The 23308-nt window shown below is 41.5% G+C and overlaps 1 protein-coding gene across 1 annotated transcript in view; it reads right to left on the bottom strand.

The window, feature by feature from the left end:
• LOC137616420 (midasin) overlaps positions 1–23308 on the bottom strand; it is an 814866-nt gene that overhangs the window by 358109 nt on the left and 433449 nt on the right. The window contains exon 17 of the mRNA XM_068346159.1: positions 1–972. This exon is cut by the window's left edge and continues 702 nt beyond it. Coding sequence (XP_068202260.1) covers positions 1–972 — 972 coding nt within the window. The remainder of the gene's footprint in view (positions 973–23308) is intronic.

Genomic DNA, 23308 nt, shown 5'->3' with positions numbered 1-23308 from the left:
ACTACTGCCAGTGAGTCCTGATCCTAGACCATCCAGTAAAATAAGGCAAGCACCATGTATATATGCCAGTCCAGGATCAAGACAAATGGGGGAGGCAGTAACTTTGTTAATAAAATATACCCATGAGAGGATATCTCTAATGCTAATTATGCACTTTTTACCAAGTTCAGTTTTTATAAAATGCTCCAAGAACTGAACAACTGCTTCGCCAAAACCACTCAAATAACCTTCACGAGTTAGTATTAAGTTCTTTCGAACATTATGTTCAATGATATTTATCACATCTGCTGAAATCCTTCCAATTTCTACTTTAGGGCACCAGATTTCAGTAAAACGATTTCTTAGAGCAGGAGAGAGTTCCTTCTTTCCGTAATCTCCACCCGGGTTCATTGTTCCTAAGAGACGGAACTGTTGCTCAGCATAAATTATCTCTGGGCTGTTTACATTCACTACTTCGTCTGTCCCCTTTTCTGCTAAAACTAACATTCTTTCGGGCTCAAGGACAGAATTCAGTCTTTCCAAAACACTGTCATCTGCAAGTGATATCTCATCAGCCAAAAACATCCCTCCATTTTTCATAGACAATATCAAAGGTCCATCAATCCATTCAAATAACCTGTCATCATCCTTATGGGATCGCACAGGTCGCAAACCACCCAGGAAATCTGCTCCTTCTGTATGCATATGACAATTGACAGTATAAAGTTCCTGCTGATTTTTAGCTGCAAGCATCTGACAAACTGTTGTTTTTCCACACCCAGTTTCACCAACTAATAAAACTGGCTCTCCAAAAGTTAATGCTTTGGCAACCAATATGTACAGGCGTCGCATATCCTGAGTCCAAACAACATGTTCAAACCCTTTCATCGTTGACATTTGCTCTAAATATGCCTTTGTTACAGGTGATGTATTCTCTGTTAGGTTGAAAAGATTTTCCTTCAAAACACTTTTCTTCATCCGCTTTTCAATAACCTAAAAGAAAACACATTAGTATTAGTAAAACAAAAATGGAGTTTACTTTGCATACTACTGAAAGATTGAATTATGTCTGACTGAAATTTGCAGTGTAATGACATAAAATGCTTCATAATTCTATAAATAAACAGGCATGATTTTTCAATAATTAACTTCTGCAACAAAGTAAAGGAACTTGGCAATTTTTTAATTTTTTTTTTCTGAGATTTAGCATTAATGTACTATACTTATAGCGTATTTGCATGAAATATCCTATATACCATAAAATAAGTATCCAAAAAAAACACTATACAATCAATATCTACATAACTCTAGTCAGCATTTGAATACTATCAGATTTTAATATGAAACTGGAATGACCGTTAAAAGTAGACATGCATTTAATGGCATGTGCTAAATCAAAACACATCACTTCTGAACATAAATAGTATATTACTCATATATGAGGATACTGCATATTGTACATGAAAGACATATATCAATCATCCAAGAACTAAATCAAGAGGGCATACAATTACTCTCAATCCAATAGTTGTAAAATACAGAATTTTGATACTGTAATACAATCCATTATTCTTATATTTACCTAAAGGTCACAGCATTTATATCAATGAAGTGCAGAGAGTTACCAATGTTTAACTAAAGAAAGAATTTTTTCTAATACCCTTACATTGCAGGGGTTGCCCATGTAAGAGCCTCAACCTAAGGGTGTAACTCCTGATTGGGGCTTCCAAAGCCAACCTTTGGATCGATAGTCTGGTCTAGTGGTCATAATCACATAGCATCAATTCCCACCTTTCAGGACTGCACTGAGGTGTTCAAATTTTTGTATAATATCTCCTCAATTTTTCAAAATTTTTACTACTCTTTCACATTAATTATTAGCTATTCCAAGTCTTGATCCCTTATAGTAATTTTTAGGTTAACATACCCTAGAATAGTTATGGTTGCTGATGTAAGACGTATTTCTCCTGCAGGCTTACATGATAGCCTGGGAGTGTTTTGAATAAAGTAATTTGTTAGCTCTACTTTCATTTCCTTTCTATGTGAAAAAAAAAATTGCTTCAGAAAAAAAATGGTCGACGTTGACATCATGTCTTTAACAAGCTAACTGGCCTGTGATAAGAGAAGAATATAAATGTTGAATAAAGTAGAAAATGATTACTATCATTATGTCATGGTAACTTTAAAGATTTTGTATGTAAATAGATACGTAATATAGTGATTACCATCACTTTTTAACAAATCCTAATTTCACTATTATTTTATCTGAAATAACAAAGCATTTGAAAAAACTAAAATTAAAAACAATAAAATTCTATAATTTTCACTTTTTATTTAATGAAGAGAATCTTTTCTTACCACTGACATGCAAATCTGTATATTTCCTCATGCATTTTATATTTCAAACATTACTCACACCTACTGTAAGAGCCTCTTTTAATAAGTCTTATACAGTAACTAAAATCTATGGAATGGGTTTATCGCCAAACAGTTTGTTTTTTCATTACTGATTTACAATTGTACTATCATAATCTTTGTTATACTGGATAATAAAATGTTACTAAAGTAGTAATACATGATATACAGTACAATGGGAGATGTAAGAATTAAGGAGAAGTGGGAAAACAAGAACGTTGAGCAGCAACAATGAATGATATGATGCAGCAAAGGTTAAGAATGAATCAAAAATGTTATTCAAATATTTCACTGTTATAAATACATACAGTTTAGAATTACAGAAGGGTCCTGAAATGTGCATGTTTGAATTGTTCAATTCGCCTTTTATGCAGTCGCTAGTTCTCAAAATAAATTTTCTGTCTGCTAAACCCTTCTAAGGCTGTGAGTCAAGCACCACAAAATGTATCAAATCTATTGTCTTTTCAAGTATTGGCAGGCTAGCGTAGGCCTAAGTACAGTAACTGATAATAAATATAACCAAACCATATTTACCTTACATTTTATTCATATAATTTCCCAAATAGCCCATTTGGAAGAAAAATTCCAAGTCAACAATGAAATTAACTCTTCTCGATGCACCTCTAGCTGAGAAAACGCATACAGAGAGTTGTGATTACGTTCTCAGCAACCTTTACCTTTCTCTTTATCTAACATTTCGATAATTTTAATGGTAACATTTCGATAATTTTAATGGTAGAGTAAATGACGGTAGTAACATTTAAATTAGCTTAATATTCATTTTTTCAATAAAAATACAGTAATCATGATTTAAATTATCCTCACTTTCTCCAATCTCACACCATCTTCTGTCACATCAAATGTTACAGGGGTAACATGTAATTGTTCTATAACTATGAATTCAAAAATTGTCTAGTACTTTCTCCTTTTTTGCAGGTGGTTCCATAAGCTAAAAGTTGTCTAGTACTTTCTCCTTTTTTGCAGGTGGTTCCATAAGCTAAAAATTGTCTAGTACTTTCTTCTTTTTTGCTGGTGGTTCCATAAGTGGTGCAAATACAAGTTGATACGAATTTAAATAGACTTATAACTGAAGTTGGTAAAAATATTTTGGGAATGAAAAGTACAATTATCCTTCGTAGCAGTTTACAATTATCGTATATTATCATACTGTACTGTTGTCAGCAGTAGTTTGTTATTGTTGACTAAATTAAAACAAAATATTTTTCCTGTTTTGCGGTGTGTAGGAATTTTTATGGATACGGTAATTAAAATATTTGTAATAACATTACTTAAAACTTGGATGTGTTTATATTCATTTGTTTGTTATGATCAGCGACGAAACGTAAACAAAAAAATGGTTTTGTTTTACGGAGCATGTTTAGGAAAAATATGATAAGTGTATGAAATCACCTTTATTAAATTTATTTTGAAGTTCTTAAAAAGAAGTAAATAAAATATTAGTAATAACAAAATCATACATATAATCAATACTTGGCGAGATATGTGTTGCAGCAAAAGCTAACCTATTCCCAGATGTGTGAATGTGTTTGTTTGTTGGTTATGATAGATGATGAAACAAACAAAACAGTAATTTCTGTTTTAGGTGGCATATTTAGAACCCCCTCTCCTGTATTATAATCCTGTAAGACATCAAAGAAGTGGAGCTGGGGGGAGAGTGACTGCTCCCCGCACTCTAGTTTTGGGGTGTTTGAATGTGTGGGGATGTAGTACGATGGAGAGTAAAAGATGTGAGATTGGAAGCATGTTTAGGAATAGAAGGATGGATATATTGGCTTTGTGTGAGACAAAGATAAAAGGGGAAGGTGAAGTGATGTTTGGTGAAATATCTGGTAGTGTGTCTACGATTGAAAGGGAAAGAGCAAGAGAAGGTATGGCTTTACTGCTGAGTGAATGGATGACAGGTAAAGTAGTGGAATGGAAGGAGATATCATCTAGGTTAATGTGGGTAAGGGTTAGGTTGGGTAGGGAATGTTGGGCTTTTGTCAGTGCATATGGGGCAGGTTGTGAGAAAAGTGAAGAAGAGCGGAATGAGTTCTGGAATGAATTAACTAGGTGGTAGAAGGACTGGGTAGAAGGAATTATGTAGTTGTCATGGGTGACTTAAATGCTAAGAGTGGACACTGGAGAGGTAGATGGTGTCATTGGGAAGTATGGCGTACCAGGTGAAAATGAGAGTGGTGAGAGACTGGCAGATGTGTGTGTTGAGCAGGAGATGGTGATAAGTTCTAGCTTTTTCAAAAAGAAAGATAAAAACAAGTATATATGGGTAAGAGTATCAAATGGAAGAGTGACAGAAAGGGCATTAATGGATTATGTGTTGATAACTAAAAGAATGTTTGGAAGATTGAAAGACGTGCACGTGTTTAGGGGTATGGCAAACGGTATGTCTGATCATTTTTTGGTGGAAGGAAAATTAGTTGTAACAAAAGAGTGGGGGAATAGAGTAGGTGGATGTAAAAGGGAGCTAGTGAGGGCTGAAGAGCTAATAAAACCGAGGGTAAAAAGTAAATATCAAGAAAGGTTGAAAATGGCATATGACGAAGTGAAAGTAAGAGAAACCGGTAATTTAGAGGAGTGGAAGTTAGTTGAAGAAAATTTTGTTGGGATTGCAAGTGATGTGTGTGGCAATGTGAAAAAATTAATACTATCGTTAGGGAAAATACAAATTGTTTTTATTTTGATACCTGCATATCTTTTTAATGTATTGTTATATTTTTGGTCCTACCCATTGTCTAACGACAGTTTTTTTTTGCAGCACGCCCTACTCTCTGTGGGGTTTGGAGAAGCAACTAGAAGTTGAGTGAAGACGTGGCACAAATAAAATAATTGGAAGGGTGCTGCATTATTCCTGCAACTGTTTATATGGCTTATCAGATTGATAAAAAAAAACTGGTATTGTAAATATTTCTGTCCCGCTACATGAGTCACTTCCCAAACTTGTAATTGACATTAGTGTTTTCTGAAAGTGATCAGTGACCTACCTAGAGTTTTAAAAAAACATTTTGACGGGTTTCATAAACATTAATAGTTCACAGGAGCTATTGAAATGGCATATCTGGTCGGAGGCCCAAGAAGTGAATTCAGATGTTAGAAGGAGAGTGACTGTGTTCGAGTTTAGTCTGAATTGTTTCAGACTTATTCAAAACCCCTTCCAAGAATGAGAGATTTAGGCTCTACTGTTGTTGACAAAATTTTTGAGACATTGTTATTGTGGGCCCGCAGAGACCTGCACAGCATCGTATGTGGCTGTACTGTTCAGAATTTGATAATTTCAAGTGACTTTGCAGCTTAGTGGTGAACTGGATATTGAAGGGACAGTATTGATTCAGGGAAAATTATTGTAGTACAGTATTTTCACAGATTTATATTTTCTTATGGGCGGTTGGTTTGAGATGGCTTAGAAAACTTGAGAGTCCAGCATGTGAATAATTTTTTATTTTTATTCAAAATTTGTTTATCTTGTTGCCCAGAAGCTGAAATGTAAAGGGATGCTAATTTTGCCTTTAATCTTTTTATTTGAATTGACAAAACAATGTTAATGTAATCATAACAGTTTTTTTTTTTTCAAATATATATTTTTTTGTTTTTATGAAGACATTTCATTTCAGTTCCTTACATTATGATATTCCCTTCTCAGCCACTGTTTTTTTATATATATTTTTTTTTTCTCATTGTATTTTTCCCTTTCACCCAATGTTCCAACCCTTACTCGAACTTGAAGCTATCTAACCTTAAATATGGAGTTTTTATGATGAAACAAAGTTTTATGAATACTTACCGGGCAGTTATATATATAGCTAAGTCTCTGACTTCCGGCAGAATTTATTCGAAAATCGCGGCAACCGCCTTGTGGTGGTTGTGTGGTTAGGTTGTTAACAACCCTTACAGGGTGGTACTTGGAATCATTCCCGTTTTCTGTTCTTCAGATTATCTTTGCCCCACCTGTCTACTGAGGGGAGGTGGGTGGGCTTTGAAATATATATATAACTGCCAGGTAAGTATTCATAAAACTTTGTTTTATCATAAAAACTCCATTTTTATGAATAGTACTTACCTGGCAGTTATATATATATATAGCTGATTCACACATTTGGAGGAGGGAAACAGTAAACATCGTTGGGGAAACAACAAGAGAGTTGTAGGAGAAAAAAACACCTTGATTCCTTACTTGCTAAGTTACTGCCTCTAGAGTCGCTTTCCCTTAGGAGTGTTCAGCCAGGAGTAGACCTGCTATGCTGCAAACAACTCAATCGGGTCTGTCAAAGGGGTAAGACCAACAACTTGACTAGACTTCAGAAACTACCATCGCCCCATATAATAAAAGCCTGCAACCTTACTATAACTAACCACCTAACCTTGCAGAAATAGATATAAGCTATCTATCTGGACTGAGGGAACCGTACCACAAGACGAGGTCCTCAGACAACCATAAAAAACACAAACCTTCATACATGTATACAAACTAAGGTTGAGTGGGGGTAGTAACTCCTTTGCCTAATACAGAAGCCGCAGCTACGTATGGGCCCAAGGTATAACACTCGTCATAGTCTACTCTCACCTCTCTGAGGTAATGAGAAGCGAAGACAGAGTTGCTCCTCCAGAATGCTGCGTCCATGATTTGCCTAACTGACATATTTTTCTGATATGCCAGTGAGGTAGCAACAGCTCTCACTTCGTGAGCCCGTACTTTCAACAGGGCGAAGTGTTCTTCCTCACATAAGAGGTGGGCTTCCCTAATAGTTTCCCTCAGGAAAAAGGACAAAGCGTTCTTTGACAGGTTTTTGAGGATCCTTCACAGAACGCCATAACGAGTTGGATGCACCCCTCACGTTCTTAGTGTGGGCCAAATAAGCCTTGAGAGCCCTAACTGGGCAGAGGAATCTTTCCTGCTCCTGACCCACTAGGTTCATGAGATTAGGGACCTCAAAGGTAGGCCAGGGTTTCGAAGGGTTCTCGTTCTTGGCGAAAGTCGAACCTTAAGGCACAAACCGCTCCATTTTGATTGAAGCCTACACGCTTCTCAATTGCCTGGACCTCGCTGACCCTTTTCGCAGTCGCTAGAGTCATAAGGAAGAGGGTTTTCTTTGTTACATCTCGAAGAGAGACTTGCGAAATAGGTTCAAATTTCTTGGAGCACAGAAACTTAAACACCACATCCAGGTTCCAAGATGGGGGTCTTAACTGTACCTGTTTCGTCATCTCAAAGGACCTAATGAGGTCCTGCAAATACTTATCTTGAGACAACTCTAGGCCTCTATGCCTAAAGACGGTTGAGAGCATACTCCTGTATCCTTTGATGGTAGATACAGCCAGCTTAGCATCCTGCCTGAGGTACAAGAAAAAGTCTGCAATCTGGCTCAGAGAGGTAGTGGTCGAGGAAACCTTGTGCCGCCTGCACCAAGCTCTAAAGGTCTCCCACTTAGACTGGTAGACTCTGCGACGAGATCCTCCTTGCTCTGGCAATAGCTTTCACCGCTTGTGCCGAAAAGCCTCGACATCTAACGAGCTTCTCGACAGTCTACAGGCGGTCAGATTGAGAGCGAGGGGGTTTTGATGATCTCTCTCAAAGTGGGGCTGTCTGAGAAGATCTGGACTTGCCGGGAGTCTTCTTGGGAAGTCCATCAGCATGCCCAACGCTTCGGTGAACCATTCCCTTGCAGGCCAGAATGGAGCCACTAGGATCATTCGTCCCAAATCGAGGAGAGCGAATTTCCTGACGACCAGATTAATGATTCTGAACGGGGGAAACGCATACATGTCCATCCCCGTCCAATCCATCAAGAAGGCGTCCACTGCTACCGCTTCCTCGTCCGGGACTAGTAGTTGGGGATCCTCTTGTTCAAGTTGGAGGCGAAAAGGTCTATTACAGGTCTGCCCCACAACTTCCAGAGGCTCTGACAGACATGCGGGTTGAGAGTCCACTCTGTGGGAAGAACTTGTCCCTTCCTGCTGAGCAGGTCTGCCCTGATGTTTCTCTGCCCTTGAACAAACCTCGTCAACAGCCGAGTCCTGTTCTCGCTCGCCCAAAGGAGAAGCTCTCTCGCAATTGAGAACAGAGAGAGGGAGTGAGTTCCCCCTTGTTTCCTGATGTACGCGAGCTGTGGTGTTGTCTGAATTGATCTCCACAGTCTTCCCTGACACCGAGGTTCTGAAGGCCTTTAGCCCTAACAAAATGGCCATCAACTCCTTCCTGTTGATATGCCAACTGACCTGACTTCCTTCCCAAATGCCTGAGACCTCCTTGTTCCCTAGTGTTGCTCCCCAGCCTGACTCCGACGCATCTGAGAATAACACTAGGTTGGGGTTCTTCTTGTACAAGGAGATCCCTTCTCCTAACAGAGATGGGTCCAGCCACCACATCAAAAGATCCTTGATCTCTGTCGGTATGGGAAATGAAAAGGAGTCCTCCTGGGTCTTTCTGTCCCATACCTTTGCGAGGAAGTGTTGCAGAGGCCTTAGGTGCAGTCTTCCCAACGAGACAAACTGCTCTAGGGAGGATAGAGTTCCCAGCAGACTCATTCACTCCTTCGCTGAGCATTCCTGTTTCTTTAAAAAAATTTTGACTTTCTCTAGGCACCTGGTCTGCCTTTCCTGGGAGGGAGAAGCCCGAAAAAGAACGGAATTCAGAACTATCCCCAAACAGAGAATAGTCTGATTTGCTTCGGTCTGAGATTTCTCCCTGTTGATGATGAGTCCCAGGTCCTGAGTCATCGTATACGTCTTCTGTAGGTTCTCCAGACATTTTTCTTTCGACTGTGATCGGATCAGCCAGTCGTCCAGATAAAAGGATACCCTTATCCCCTCCTGATGTAACCAGCCTGCCACATTCCCCATTAGCCTGGTGAAAACTTGAGTAGCCATGCTGAGACCAAAGCAAAGTGACCTGAATTATTGAAAGCACTTACCCTGAATCACAAATCTCAGATATTTCCTTGAAGTCAGATGAATGGGGACGTGAAAATAAGCGTCCTGCAGGTCGAGAGATACCATCCAGTCACCTGGACGAACTGCAGCCAGCACGGACTGAGTCGTCTCCATGGAGAACTTTGTTTTCTCCACGAAGGCGTTCAGAGAGTTGACATCTAGGACTGGTCTCTCTCCACTGAAGTTCTTGGGAACCAGAAATAGGCGACTGTAAAAGCCTGGGGAGGTAAGGTCCCGGACTGGCTCTATTGCTCCCTTGACCAACATCTGGTTGACTAGCTCCAGAAGAGCCTCTTGTTTCCCCGCGTCGGCGTACTGAGCCACTAAGGATAGGGGAGTGTCAGAGAGGAAGATTCCTTAAAAAGGGGATCTTGTAACCTTCTTTGATGATCGAGAGGGACCAGGTGTCCGCTCCTCTCTTCTTCCAAGACTGCCAAAAACGAGACAGTCTTGCCCCTACTGTTGTCTGGAGGACTTCCATCTCATTTTTTTGGATCGGGGCCTAAACGCACCTCTGCTGGTCCTTGGCCCTGACTCTTGTCTTCTCCCCCTGAAATCCGCTCTTGAGGAAGCCCTACTCCGAAAGGGCTGCTGGAACTTCTTCTCTTCCTTCTTCAGAGGAGCAGGAGCAACAGGCAAAGGCTTTCTGGCAGACCAATATAAAAGGTCCTGAGTAGCCTTCTGTGCCAGAGAATGGGAGATATCTCTGACCAGAGCTTCGGGAAAGAGATGGTGTGACAGAGGGGCGTAAAGCAGCTCCGACTTCTGGGCAACAGTCACCGATCTAGAGGTGAAGGAGCACAATAGGGCCCTCTTCTTTAAGACCCCTGCTGAGAAAAGGGAAGCCAATTCATTCGCCCCATCCCTTAGAGCTTTGTCCATGCAGGACATGATACTCGTCAGGTCCTTCGTGCCTTCCAGGAGTTCAGTCTTCCTGGCCAGTCCCGAGAGACCAGTCCAGGAAGCTAAAAACCTCGAAAACTCTGAAAATTCCCTTGACGAGGTGATCAAGTTCCGACATGGACCACATCACCTTGGCAGAGTTCAGTGCATGTCTTCTTGCCGAGTCCACAAGAGCAGAGAAGTCACCTTGGGAGGAGGCAGGCACTCCTAGACCCAAAGGTTCCCCTGTCTCATACCACATACCGGCCTTGGAAGCAAGCCGAGATGGTGGGAAAGAAAAGGTGGTCTTGACTGCTTGCCTCCATTCCTTCATCCAACCACCCACCTTAGCGAGTGCTTTCCTGGCCGAAATTGAAAGTTTCATTTTGATGAAGGCCGAATGCTTCGTAGCCTTCTTCCTGGTGAATTGAGACTGAGGAGAACAAGGCGCCGAAGGTTGAAATTCCTCCCCATAAAGTTCTAAAAGAGAGCGAGATAGAACTTTATAATCCCTAGCAGAGTCAGTAGGTTTTTCTTCCTCTTCCGATATATCATCGAGGTCCTGATCAAGGTCAACATCTTGAAGAGGTGGGCTGCAAGCAGCCTGGCACAGAGAGTTGTTTAAGTCCTGGCGCCGAGCGTAGGTGTCGTCCTGGCGCCAAGCACTGCTATCGTCCTGATAAGGCAGGCTGCATTCATCCTGATAATGCAGGCTGCATTCGTCTTGCTTCCTAAAACACGAGGCGGAATCGTCCTGGATCTTCGATGCATAACATCCATGAAAGCTTTAGCAACTTCTGCTGGTTCTCGCGGTCCCGAAGGAGGCAGCTGTTTGGGAGCGCTGGCAGTAGAAGCAGGAAGTTTATCAGGTTTAACTGGGCTAAGGACTCTGTTTTGTCCTCTTAACAGGAACAATAACGAAGTCGTCCTCCGAAGGATCAGGTTCTCGGCTAATCGAACCGGGAGAGGGAGAGCGAGACTGCACATCCCGGTCCCACCTTCTCTTCGTCGGTCTTGATTCGTATCGCCACTTGCGTCTGGGAGAAGGATCAGGTGAAGACACTAACATATCCGACACGCCTTCTCTACGGCGGTCAAGAGCAGCCTGGGAGGTCGCAACAGGACTGTCTGAGGCGACGACTGACCAAGGATAAGCACCTCTCACCCCCTTTCGGCTTTCGACGTACCTTCTCCCTTGGTCCTGGGAGCTTGGTAGAGGTCTAGACCTAGGGGTATGACAGATTCGATCAGACGCCTCCTCCACAGCACTTTCACAAGCACTAATATTACTTTAACCCTTACCTTTAAAGGCCGCAATTTGTGCTTTAATGACCTCCAACTCAGCAGCCATCCTGGCATACCGAGGGTCATCTGTAGGCGCAGATCCTGTAGAAGGGGCAGAGTTACTACATTCGGGGAAAGAACAACTTCCAAAGAGGTAACAATTAAAGGGTCAATAGATAAATCTAAGCTAGCTTCACTAGCAGACTTTGACTTTGATTTAGCTCTCCTAACTCTATTGAGTTCAAGTTTGCGCACATAGCGCTTCATAGCTAACCAATCATCTTCATTTAAACCCTCGCATTCCTTACCCCTATCATTTGGGGCACATTCAAACCCCCTGCAACCCATACAAACTGTGTGAGGGTCAACCGACACTTTCGGTAACCTCACCTTGCATACATCACTCGCACATACACGAATATGAAGTTTTTCACTCATGATAAACAAAGCAAAAAATACAAAAAATAATGACAAAACACGATTGCCAAATCCCAACACAGTGTACTTCACCAAACGAAGTCCAAAAAAGCGATGTAGGGAAAGCGATTCGAAAAACTCTTAATGGCGGACCAACGATGTTGTCGATCCGACCGGCAGAGATAATCTGAAGAACAGAAAACGGGAATGATTCCAGGTACCACCCTGTAAGGGTTGTTAACCACCTAGCCACACAACCACCACAAGGCGGTTGCCGCGATTTTCGAATAAATTCTGCCGGAAGTCAGAGACTTAGCTATATATATATAAAACGGCTAGGTTAGTACTAGTCATAAAATCAAGCTATTCACATACGCTGCTAATTTTATCCGAGAAATGAATCAACGTTCATCTTACATGTTAATCCAGCTAGCCCAAGAAAAGGGAATTTAAGAAGAAAGTGAGATTTCCGCTGGGTCCCCTTGCCCAGTATAAATCAAAGGGTGGTGCCCCGATTTTTGGGTATTCCACCGTTGTATATTTGTTGTGTAGTGAACGTCGGGCTGTCATCGGCATTCAGACACTAGGCAGTTCGGGTGCTACTTCTGGCCACATTCCGCAAACCACTACAGCAAGAGGTTTGTTGGAGGCAGTATGAGGAAGGGTAGTGAATGGTGGAATGAAGGAGTGAAGGTAAAAGTGGAAGAGAAAAAGAGGGCTTTTGAAGAATGGCTACAAAGTAATAGTGCAGAGAAGTATAAAAGATATAGAGAGAAATATGTGGAAGTAAAGCGCAAGGTAAGTGACGCAAAGAGGGCAGCTGACCTGAGGTGGGGTCAGGGATTGGGTCATTCATATGAAGAGAATAAGAAGTTTTGGTAAGAAGTGAAGAGAGTAAGGAAGACTGGTTCAAGAATTGAAGAGACAGTGAAAGATGGAAATGGAAGGTTGTTAAAAGGAGAGGAGGCAAGGAAAAGGTGGGCGGAATATTTTGAGAGTTTACTGAATGTTCAGGATAATAGGGAGGCAGATATAATTTCTGTTGCAAGTGTTGAGGTGCCGGTGATGGGAGATGAGAATGTGAGAGAAATAACAAGAGAAGAAGTGAGGAAAACACTAGATGAAACGAGAGTAGGAAAAGCATCTGGTATGGATGGTATGAGAGCTGAGATGTTGAAGGAAGGGGGTGTGACTGTACTAGAATAGTTGGTGAGATTGTTTAACATGTGTTTTGTGTAGTAGATTGGGTTTGTGCGTGTATTGTAACACTATATAAGGGTAAGGGAGATGTGCATGAGTGTTGTAATTCAAGGGGTATTAGTTTGTTGAGTGTGGCGGGAAAAGTGTATGGTAGAGTACTGATTAATAGAATTAAGGATAAAACAATGAATGCAATTTTAGAAGTACAGGGTGGTTTTAGAAGAAGTAGGGGTTGTATGAATCAGATTTTTACAGTTAGGAAGATATGCGAGAAATATTTAGCAAAAGGTAAGGAGGTGTATGTTGCGTTTATGGATCTGGAGAAAGCGTATGATAGAGTTGATAGGGAAGCAATGTGGAATGTGATGAGGTTATATGGAGATGGTGGAAGGTTGTTGCAAGCAGTGAAAAGTTTCTACAAAGGTAGTAAAGCATGTGTTAGGATAGGAAATGAAGTGAGCGATTGGTTTCCGGTGAGAGTGGGGCTGAGACAGGGATGTGTGATGTCGCCGTGGTTGTTTAACTTGTATATTGATGGAGTGGTGAGAGAGGTGAATGCTCGAGTGCTTGGACGAGGATTGAAACTGGTAGATGAGAATGACCATGAATGGGAGGTAAATCAGTTGTTGTTTGCGGATGATACTGTACTGGTTGCAGACGCAGAAGAGAAGCTTGGTCGATTAGTGACAGAATTTGGAAGGGTGTTTGAGAGAAGGAAGTTGAGAGTTAATGTGGGTAAGAGTTAGGTTATGAGATGTGCGAGAAGGGAAGCTGGTGCAAGGTTGAATGTCATGTTGAATGGAGAGTTACTTGAGGAGATGGATCAGTTTAAGTACTTGGGGTCTGCTGTTGCAGCAAATGGTGGAGTGGAAGCAGATGTACGTCAGAGAAGGATGCAAAGTGTTGGGGGCAGTTAAGATAGTAAAAAATAGAAAGTTGGGCATGAATGTAAAGAGAGTTCTGTATGAGAAAGTGATTGTACCAACTATGATGTATGGATCAGAGTTGTGGGGAATGAAAGTGACGGAAAGACAGAAATTGAATGTGTTTGAGATGAAATGTCTAAGGAGTATGGCTGGTGTATCTCAAGTAGATAGGGTTAGGAACAAAGTAGTGAGGGTGAGAACGGGTGTAAGAAATGAGTTAGCAGCTAGCGTGGATATGAATGTGTTGAGGTGGTTGGGCCATGTTGAGAGAATGGAAAATGGCTGTCTGTTAAAGAAGGTGATGAATGCAAGAGTTGATGGGAGAAGTACAAGAGGAAGGCCAAGGTTTGGGTGGATGGATGGAGTGAAGGAAGCTCTGGGTGATAGGATAGATGTGAGAGAGGCAAGAGAGCGTGCTAGAAATAGGAATGAATGGCGAGTGATTGTGACGCAGTTCCGGTAGGCTCTGCTGTTTCCTCATGGTGCCTTGGAAGACAGCAGAGGCAGCAACAGTAGGGGATTCAGCATTATGAAGCTTCATCTGTGGTGGATAATGTGGGAGGGTGGGCTGTGGCACCCCTAGCAGTACCAGCCGAACTCGGTTGAGTCTCGTCACGCTGGGAGGAACGTAGAGAGGAGAGGTCCCCTTTTCTGTTTCATTTGTTTGATGTCGGCTACCCCCCAAAATTGGGGTAAGTGCCTTGGTATATGTATGTACAGGTATGTATGTATTTAAAAAAATGCATAATATAAAATAATTTTTACTTAGTTAACTTCACATTTCACCAGTCGTCTTATATAACAGATAAGACCTAAGTTTATTAGAATTTTTCCTAATTTTAGGTCATCTCCCCCATTGAAATATATAGTATTTATGCCCATCCTGGGTATAATTTATCAAGTTAGTAAAGCTTTAAAACCTTTTGAATGTACTATTTAATTATAAGAACAATTTATTACAAAAAATACAGTAGAGTACTTGGAAAGTGTTGAAAATTGCTAGTAAAAATGTTCGAATGCGTACGTTGCCACTTGCCTTAGCCCTAGTGCAATTATTGTATTCTCTTTGTGTTTCCAAATATGCAATATTCCATTTATGCAAGGCCGTGGATATACCAAATTCTTGCATAAATGGACACCCTTCTGTAATCATGTTCGATCTTCAAGGTACCACCACATGTGGATTATTGAAGCTGTGAAGACAAAAATCTACGAAGAACTAAGTTTGACAACTATTATTATTATCACAAGCTAAGCTACAACCCTAGTTGGAAAAGCAAGATGCTATTAGGCCAAGGGCTCCAACAGGGAAAAATAGCCCAGTGAGGAAAGGAAATAGGGAAAGAAAAAGGGAAATAAATAAACGATATAAGAAGTGATGAAAAGTAAAAAAAAAAAAAAAAAAAAAAACATCAACATTACAACATATTTAATTTATAAACTAAAAAAGGACTTATATAAGCCTGTTCAACATAAAGACATTTGCTGCGAGTTTGAACTTTTGAAGTCATACTGATTTAACTACCTGATTAGGAAGATCATTCCCTAACTTGATCAGAGCTGGAATAAAACTTCTAGAGTACTGTGTAGTATTGAGCCTCATGATGGAGAAGGCCTGACTATTAGAAATAACTGCATACCTAGTATTACGAACAGGATGGAACTGTCCGGGAAGACCTGAATGTGAAGGATGGTCAGAATTATAAAAAATCTTATGCAACATGCATAAATAACTAATTGAACGATGGTGCCAAAGGTTAATATCTAGATCAGGAATAAGAAATTTAATAAACTGTAAGTTCCTGTCCAACAAATTAAGATGAGAATCAGCAATTGAAGAAGACAGAGATCTAATGTGTTTCTCAAAAGTAAATTTGCTGTCGTGAATCACACCTAAAATTTTAAGAGAGACATATAAATTTAAAGAAACATTATCAATGCTGAGATCCAGATGTTGAGGCGCCACAGTCCTTCACCTAATTACAATCATACTTTGAGTTTGGTTAGGATTCAACTTCATACCCCATAATTTGCATCATGAACTAATTTTAGCTAAATCTCTATTAAGGGATTCAGCAACCCCAGATCTACATTCAGGAGATGAAATTGATGCAAAGAGAGTAGCATCATCTGCATATGCAACAAGATTGTTTTCTAGACCAAACCACATGTCATGCGTATATAGTATAAAAAGTAATGGGACAAGAACACTACCCTGAGGAACACCAGATATCACATTCCTATATGCACTATGGTGCCCATCAACAACACTCTCTTTGCGATCTGTTATTTAAGAAATTCAATAATGATGCTAAGAAATGACCCAACCACTCCCAACTGTTTGAGTTTGCAAACAAGGGCAGCACTAAAATAAAGGCCAATCATATGAACTTCCTGACCACAATCAAGGGATTTCTGTACAGCATTGGAGATTGTAAGAAGGGCTTCACATGCTCCAAGGCCTTTACGAAAACCAAATTGCAAACCTTCAGCAAACCTATTAAGACGTTTTGCCAAAAAAGGCATTCAAAACCTTTTGATATGGGAGTTATGGAAATTGGGCAGTAATCAGTTGGACTTGAGCTACCACAAACACATTTACATAATGGAGTAACATTACCAGTTCTCCAACAAGTACTAAAAGCTCCTCTTCTTGCTAACTTGCACATAACAGATAACTTTGGAGCTAAGAAATCTGGAGTCTTTATAAAAAACAAAGGAAAAATACCATTTGCATCTACACCTCCATAAACCTCAAGGTCCATCAAGAGAGCTTTAATTTCACGAGATTGAAAAGCTAAACTAGTTATCTACACCAAAGAGTGCAGATAATGAATGGCGAGCGATTGTGACGCAGTTTCGGTAGGCCCTGCTGCTTCCTCCGGTGCCTTAGATGACCGCGGAGGTAGCAGCAGTAGGGGATTCAGCATTATGAACAACTTCCTTCCTCTTCATCACGAGTTCGCTTCGTAGTTTTTTTAAAGAAGCTATCGACAGAAAGTTGCTTGGTACGGCTTTTCAGAATGTTTCGAAAATGAGTTAGGCAAACATCATTGAACTGCGCAACTACACGACAAACCTGCAATTTTTTTGGATGGTATTTGTCGATGAAGTCGACCACGTCTTGATATTTTCCTAACATTTCTTTTATTTGCGCCGAACCTAACACATGTTCTACCTCCTCGATCCCTTCCTCGTCATCACTCATGTGCTCAGACATAGCATGGAGTTCCTAGAGCTACTCTGTAGTAAGTTCGTCGTGATGTTCGGCGACGAGTTCCGTGATGTCATCTGTGTCGACCTCCAGACCCATGGACTTGCCAAGGGAGACGATTTCCTCTACGTCCTCAGCTGCATCCACCACGGGATCAGGTTCGGGGTCAAAACCCTCGAAATCTCGGGGAGAAACTGCATCAGGCCACAGCTTCTTCCAGGCAGAATTCAGTGTCCGTCGAGTTACTCCCACCCAAGCCTGATCTATGATCTTCAAGCAGTGCACGATGTTAAAGTGGCTTTTCCAAAATTCACGCAAAGTTAAGTTTGTGCTTTGCGTGACATTAAAGCACTGCTTGAATAGGTACTTGGTGTAGAGCTTCTTGAAGTTCGAGATGACTTGCTGGTCCATGGGCTGGAGGATAGAGGTGGAAGTATTTGGTGGAAGATACACCACCTTTATGAACTTGAATTCTTCGAAGATATCATCTTCCAGTCCAGGGGGGTGAGCGGGTGCAATGTCAAGGCATAGCAGGCACTTTAAAGGCAATTTCTGCTCATGAAGATACTTCTTCACAGAAGGACTGAAAACTTAGTTAACACATTGGACAAAGAACTGCCTAGTGACCGAGGCCTTCGAGTTGGATCGCTAGCAAACATGAAGCTGGTCCTTATCCATATTCTGTGCCTTAAAGGCGCTAGGGTTCTCCGAATGGTAAACCAGTAAGCGCTTGACTTTAAAGTTCCCGCTAACGTTGGCACATAGGGCAAGAGTCAACCGATCCTTCATTGGCTTATGCCCAGGCAATTTCTTCTCTTCGGCGTTGATGTAGGTTCGACTGGGCATCTTCTTCCAAAACAGCCCGGTTTCACCACAATTAAACACCTGCTGATCTACGTAGCCTTCTTCCTGCAACGGTCCTTTCACAAAGTCAGCTGCAGCCTTTGTGTCCGCACTAGCAGCCTCTCCGTGGCGAACAACTGAATGAATCCCAGACCGTTTCTTAAATTTCTCAAACCAGCCACGAGATGCCTTGAAATCGTCTGAGGAAGGTTCGGTTGAACTCTCCCCAGCATCACCCCCAGAGCTCGCCTCCTTCAAGTCCGTGAAGATGGCGTTCGCCTTCTCGCAGATGATAGTTTCGGTGATGGTGTCGCCAACAATCTCTCTGTCCTTGATACAGATTAGCAGAAGTCGTTCCATCCCTTCTATGACAGAGCTATGACATTTTGAAATGATGGTGATCCCCTTAGAAGGTTTCACTGCTTTAATGGCATCTTTCTGTTTCAAGATTGTCGAGATCGTCGACATATTTCGGCCATATTCTTTTACAAGTTCACTTACGCGGACGCAACGCTCATGCTTTTCAATAATTTCTTGCTTTACTTCTAAAGAAAGCATTTCCTTCTTCCTTTTCTCACCACTACCACAACCACTTGCAAAACTAAGCCTTTTAGGACCCATGCTTTACGTAAAAAACCATAAAAGGATGTACGTAAAAAATCACGATTAAAATACAGTTAATAGCAGAACGCACAGCGCACAACCACACGAAGCTAACGAGAACAGAAGAATGACCCAAGCCACGCTAATTGAGGGTCCCTCCGAGGTTGAAGTTCTGCCTCCTATCGGCGGAAATTAAAAATACATCCGGCGCTATGAGTACCGTCTACGCGTACGGGTATTGTTTACTTCGGGTGTCAAAAAAAAATTCGGGGGTAGAGTAGGAACGTGTTCGAATTGTACTTCGCGTGTCAAAAAATTCGGATACAACCGGTACGACGAAAATTGCTTACTTTGTGTGTCAAAATAAAATTCGAGTGTAGAGTCGAAAAATTGCTCAAATTTTACTTTGGATGTAGAGGTTCCACTGTGTGTGTGTGTGTGTGTGTGTGTGTATATATATATATATATATATATATATATATATATATATATATATATATATATATATATATATATATATATAGATAGAAACAGTGTGCCCGAGTTTACCCTCAAGCAAGAGAACTCTAACCCAAGACAGTGGAAGACCATGGTACAGAGGCTATGGCACTACCCAAGACTACAAAATGATGGTTTGATTTTGGAGTGTCCTTCTTCTAGAAGAGCAGCTTACCATAGCTAAAAAGTCTCTTCTACCTTTACCAAGAGGAAAGTAGCCAAAGAACAATTACAGTACAGTAATTAGCCCCTTGATTGAAGAACAAGTGTTTGGTAATCTCAGTGTTGTTAGGTGTGTGAAGAAAGACGAGAATGTGTAAAGAATAGGGCCAGACTATTCGGTGTATGTGTAGGCAAAGAAAAAATTAACCTTAACCAGAGAGAGGGATCCAATGTATTATTGTCTGGCCAGTCAAAGGATCCAATAACTCTCTAGCGCAGGGGTCGGCAATCTTTTGAACGCAATGTGCCACTTGATAATTAATGCCATTATTTTCACTACCTTGCGTGCCAGTTGTTATTTTTAGCACCAAATAGGAAAATCAAAATTATAATTGTTAAGTATGTAGTGAAAATTTTAAATGATATTTTCATTATAAAATAAATTTTTGAACATACTTACCCGGTGGATATATATATAGATTAAGTCCCTGACGTCACGGCAGAAATTCAAAACTCGCGGCAATCGCAGATTGAGTAGCCAGGTGTACTACCAGTGAGCCCTCATACGACAGTAATTAGAACCATTCAATGTTTCCTTAGATTTTTCATGCCCATAGGTCTCTAGAGGGGAGGAGGGAGGGAGTTAAATTATATATATCCACCGGGTAAGTATGTTCAAAAATTTATTTTATAATGAAAATATCATTTTTAAACATCTGACTTACCCGGTGGATATATATATATATATAGCTAATTGATACCCTTGGAGGAGGGTCAGAGACAGCCAACATTGTTGGAATATTAAGAGTCAAATAACAAGCTTGAGGGTTCGTACCTGATACGGAAGCAGATTTTTATGATACTACTCATTAGTCCGCTTTCCTTTCCCAGCGATCCACTCAGGGGGCTGAAAAGATCTCTAGGAGCTGTTAAAATGATATAAATACCTCACTATGACAGGACCTCAACCAATACATTGAAATAGGAACAAAAGGAACAAAATTGACCACCAGCTAAAATCAACGATTGTGGAAGACTGTCGACCAATCTCCAAGCAACCATAAAAATACAAAAGTTCCAAGAGAAGAAAAGGGTATTAGGATTATGGGAACGTAGTGGTGGATCCTTCCCCAACTACTGCACTCGCTGCTACGAATGGTCCCAGAGTGAAGCAGTCCTCAAAAAGAGTCTGGACACGTTCAAATAATGTGAAGCGAACTCAGATTTATTCCTCTAAAAGGTTGTGCCCTTAATGCTTTGAAACGATTTATTCGCCTTGAAGGCCACCGAAGTTGTTACAGTTTAACTTCAAGCGCCTTGGTCTTTATAAAAACTTGCAGTCTGTCTTACTGCCAAGTGCATGAGCCTCTTAATTAAGAGCCTGATGAAGAATGAAAAGTGCATTCTTCTATATCTGTAACATGGACTTCTAGACTGAGCACCAAAGAGCTTCCGACTAGCCTCGCAACTCTTTCATTCAGTTCAGGTATAACTTCAGGGCTCCTACTGAGCACAGGACTCTCTAACTCCTCGCCAGCCACATCCGAAAGGTTCGGAATCTCAATAGCCTTGGGCCAAGGTTGAGAAGGGCGTTCGTTCTTGGCGAGAAAGCTTAACTGCAATGAGCAGATAGCTTTGTGATCTCGAAAAAACCAATCATTTAAGCTAAAAGCATGAATCCCACTGACTCTGTGAGCTGTCGCCAGACTGACCAAAAATAGAGTCTTCATCGTGAGGTCCTTAAATAAAGCTGAATGCAAGGGCTCAAACTTGTCACTCATAAAGAACTTCAGGACAATATTCAGATTCCAAACTGGTGAATCCTGGAGCTGTTGCTTTGATGTTTAAAACGATTTGAGAAGATTCTGTACGTCTTTAACATTAGAAAGGTCCAAGTCTTTGTGCCATGAATACGGATGCTAACATACTCTAGTATCCTATGATGGTAGAGGATAACAAAATTGCATTTCCTTCCAAGATGTAACAGAAAGCCAGCAATCTGAGTTATAGAAGTACTGGGCGAGGAAAGAGAGTTGACTCTGCGCCCCTCTCTAACAAATCTCGTACTTAGATAGTTAAACCTTGATGGAGGAAGTACTCCTTGCTCCTGCAATAGCTCTAGTTGCTTCCTTTGAAAACACCTCAAGTTCTTGTGAGTTTTTCAATAATTTGAAGACAGTTAGATGAAGAGCTTGGAGATTTTGATGGTACCTTCCAAGTGGGGTTGTATGAGTAAATCCACTCTTAATGAAAGACTTCTTTGAGTGTCTACCATCTATTACAGTACCTCTGTGAACCACTCTCTATGGCCAAAAGAGGGCCACTAGAGTCAATCCATTCCTTTCGTGTGACAAACTTTTGCATCACTTTGCAATGAATTGAACGGTGGAAATGGATACAAGTCCATGTCAAGAGCTGTTTGACGCACGGGGTCGCGTTCTGTTTGATGGTTGACGTCGCGTCCCGTTAGACGCTCGACGTCATGCCTTGCTGGACGCTCGACATCACGTCCTGCCGGACGTCGTGTTCCGCTGGAAGCTCGACGTCACGTCAGGTGGACGTTCGACATCACATCTGTCTGCTTGACTCCTTGGGTTAAAAGGGCTAAAATACAACATTCAACTAGGGAGTTGTAAAGACGTTCGTCATCAAGAACATCTCGACTAGTAGCCTCACTACGCTTGGCGTCCAGGTGTGAAGTTACCTGACGCTCAGGGTCTAGGCCTGCTACTCTCTTGTTGTTCGCAGGCTGATAAACAAGCAAGAGCGAAGAGAGTTTCTGTTGCATATCTAGCAGCATAATAAAATTATGGTCAACCTGTTGTGGTACAAGAGACGTCACGTCTACCACAAGCTCGCTCTCTACACTGTTTAAAAAACACTCAGAGCGTCCAGAAGACGATAACCAGTTTGACGGTGGAGAAGGAGCATGAACCGAGGTCATGCTAGGCTCAGACAACTGTCCTGCAACTGGGTGAGTTGGACGTTTTTTGACATTTGCCGACATCCTTAAAGGATGTTTGGTAGGAGAGTTTTCTTTGGTAGAATGAAAAAATGCTCAGGACTGCTCCAAAGACTACAACCAGAAGCTTGCAGTGTCACGATAGGACGCTGATTGACGGTGTCCACCTTCCTCTTCAGAGGTCTGGAAGTTGACGCCAGCCTCGTCAGGGCGCTGCGTCATCCGAAGATGACGAAAAAAAACTTTTACCTCACATTTCCTGTGATGAAGGTGAGCGTCCTGGGAAGCGTCAATAGGTATGCTCGAGGAGGCGTCTGCTCGGGAGCTATAGCCTCTCGTTCCCTTTGTCGTTCGACATTCCTTCTCCCAGGGGATAGGGAGCTTGGAAGAAGTTTATGGTCGACATTCCTTGGAAGAGGTCTACGGTTAGAAGAACGACAGGTCCTAAAAGACGCACCCTCTATTTGAAGGGTGGTGCTTAGACCGAAACAAAGAGCCCAAAAATGGACAACTTCCTCCTATACACGAACCTTCAGGTATTGCTTGAAGTTCGGATGGATGAGAATGTTGAAGCAAGCATCCTGGAGGTCTAGAGACCATCCAGTGGACCTTTCCTACTGCTGTAAGGACTGATTTCGATGTCTCCATGGAGAACTTTGCCTTCTGAAAGAAGGCGTTGAGAGCAGTTACATCCAGGACCGGACAATAGCCTCCCTCTCCAAAAAGAGACACATTTGATGTTGCATAGCCTGTCTCTTTGGATCCTCTCTGTATTTGGCAGAGAGGTCTATCGGAGTAACTAATAAAGGAGGTTTCACTAGGAAAAAGATTTCGCATCCATCCTTTAGCAATAGCACAGACCAAAGATCTGCTCCTCTCTTCTCACGCAAGACCTCCACCCTTGCTATCCTGGCATACCTGATAAGGAAGCTGGCTTCATAGGTTTTTATGCCTCATTAGCCTGCATTCCTTGAGAGA

This window comes from Palaemon carinicauda, chromosome 22 (assembly GCF_036898095.1).
Source record: "Palaemon carinicauda isolate YSFRI2023 chromosome 22, ASM3689809v2, whole genome shotgun sequence".
Lineage (NCBI taxonomy): Eukaryota > Metazoa > Arthropoda > Malacostraca > Decapoda > Palaemonidae > Palaemon > Palaemon carinicauda.
This window is presented reverse-complemented; position numbering and strand designations above follow the sequence as displayed.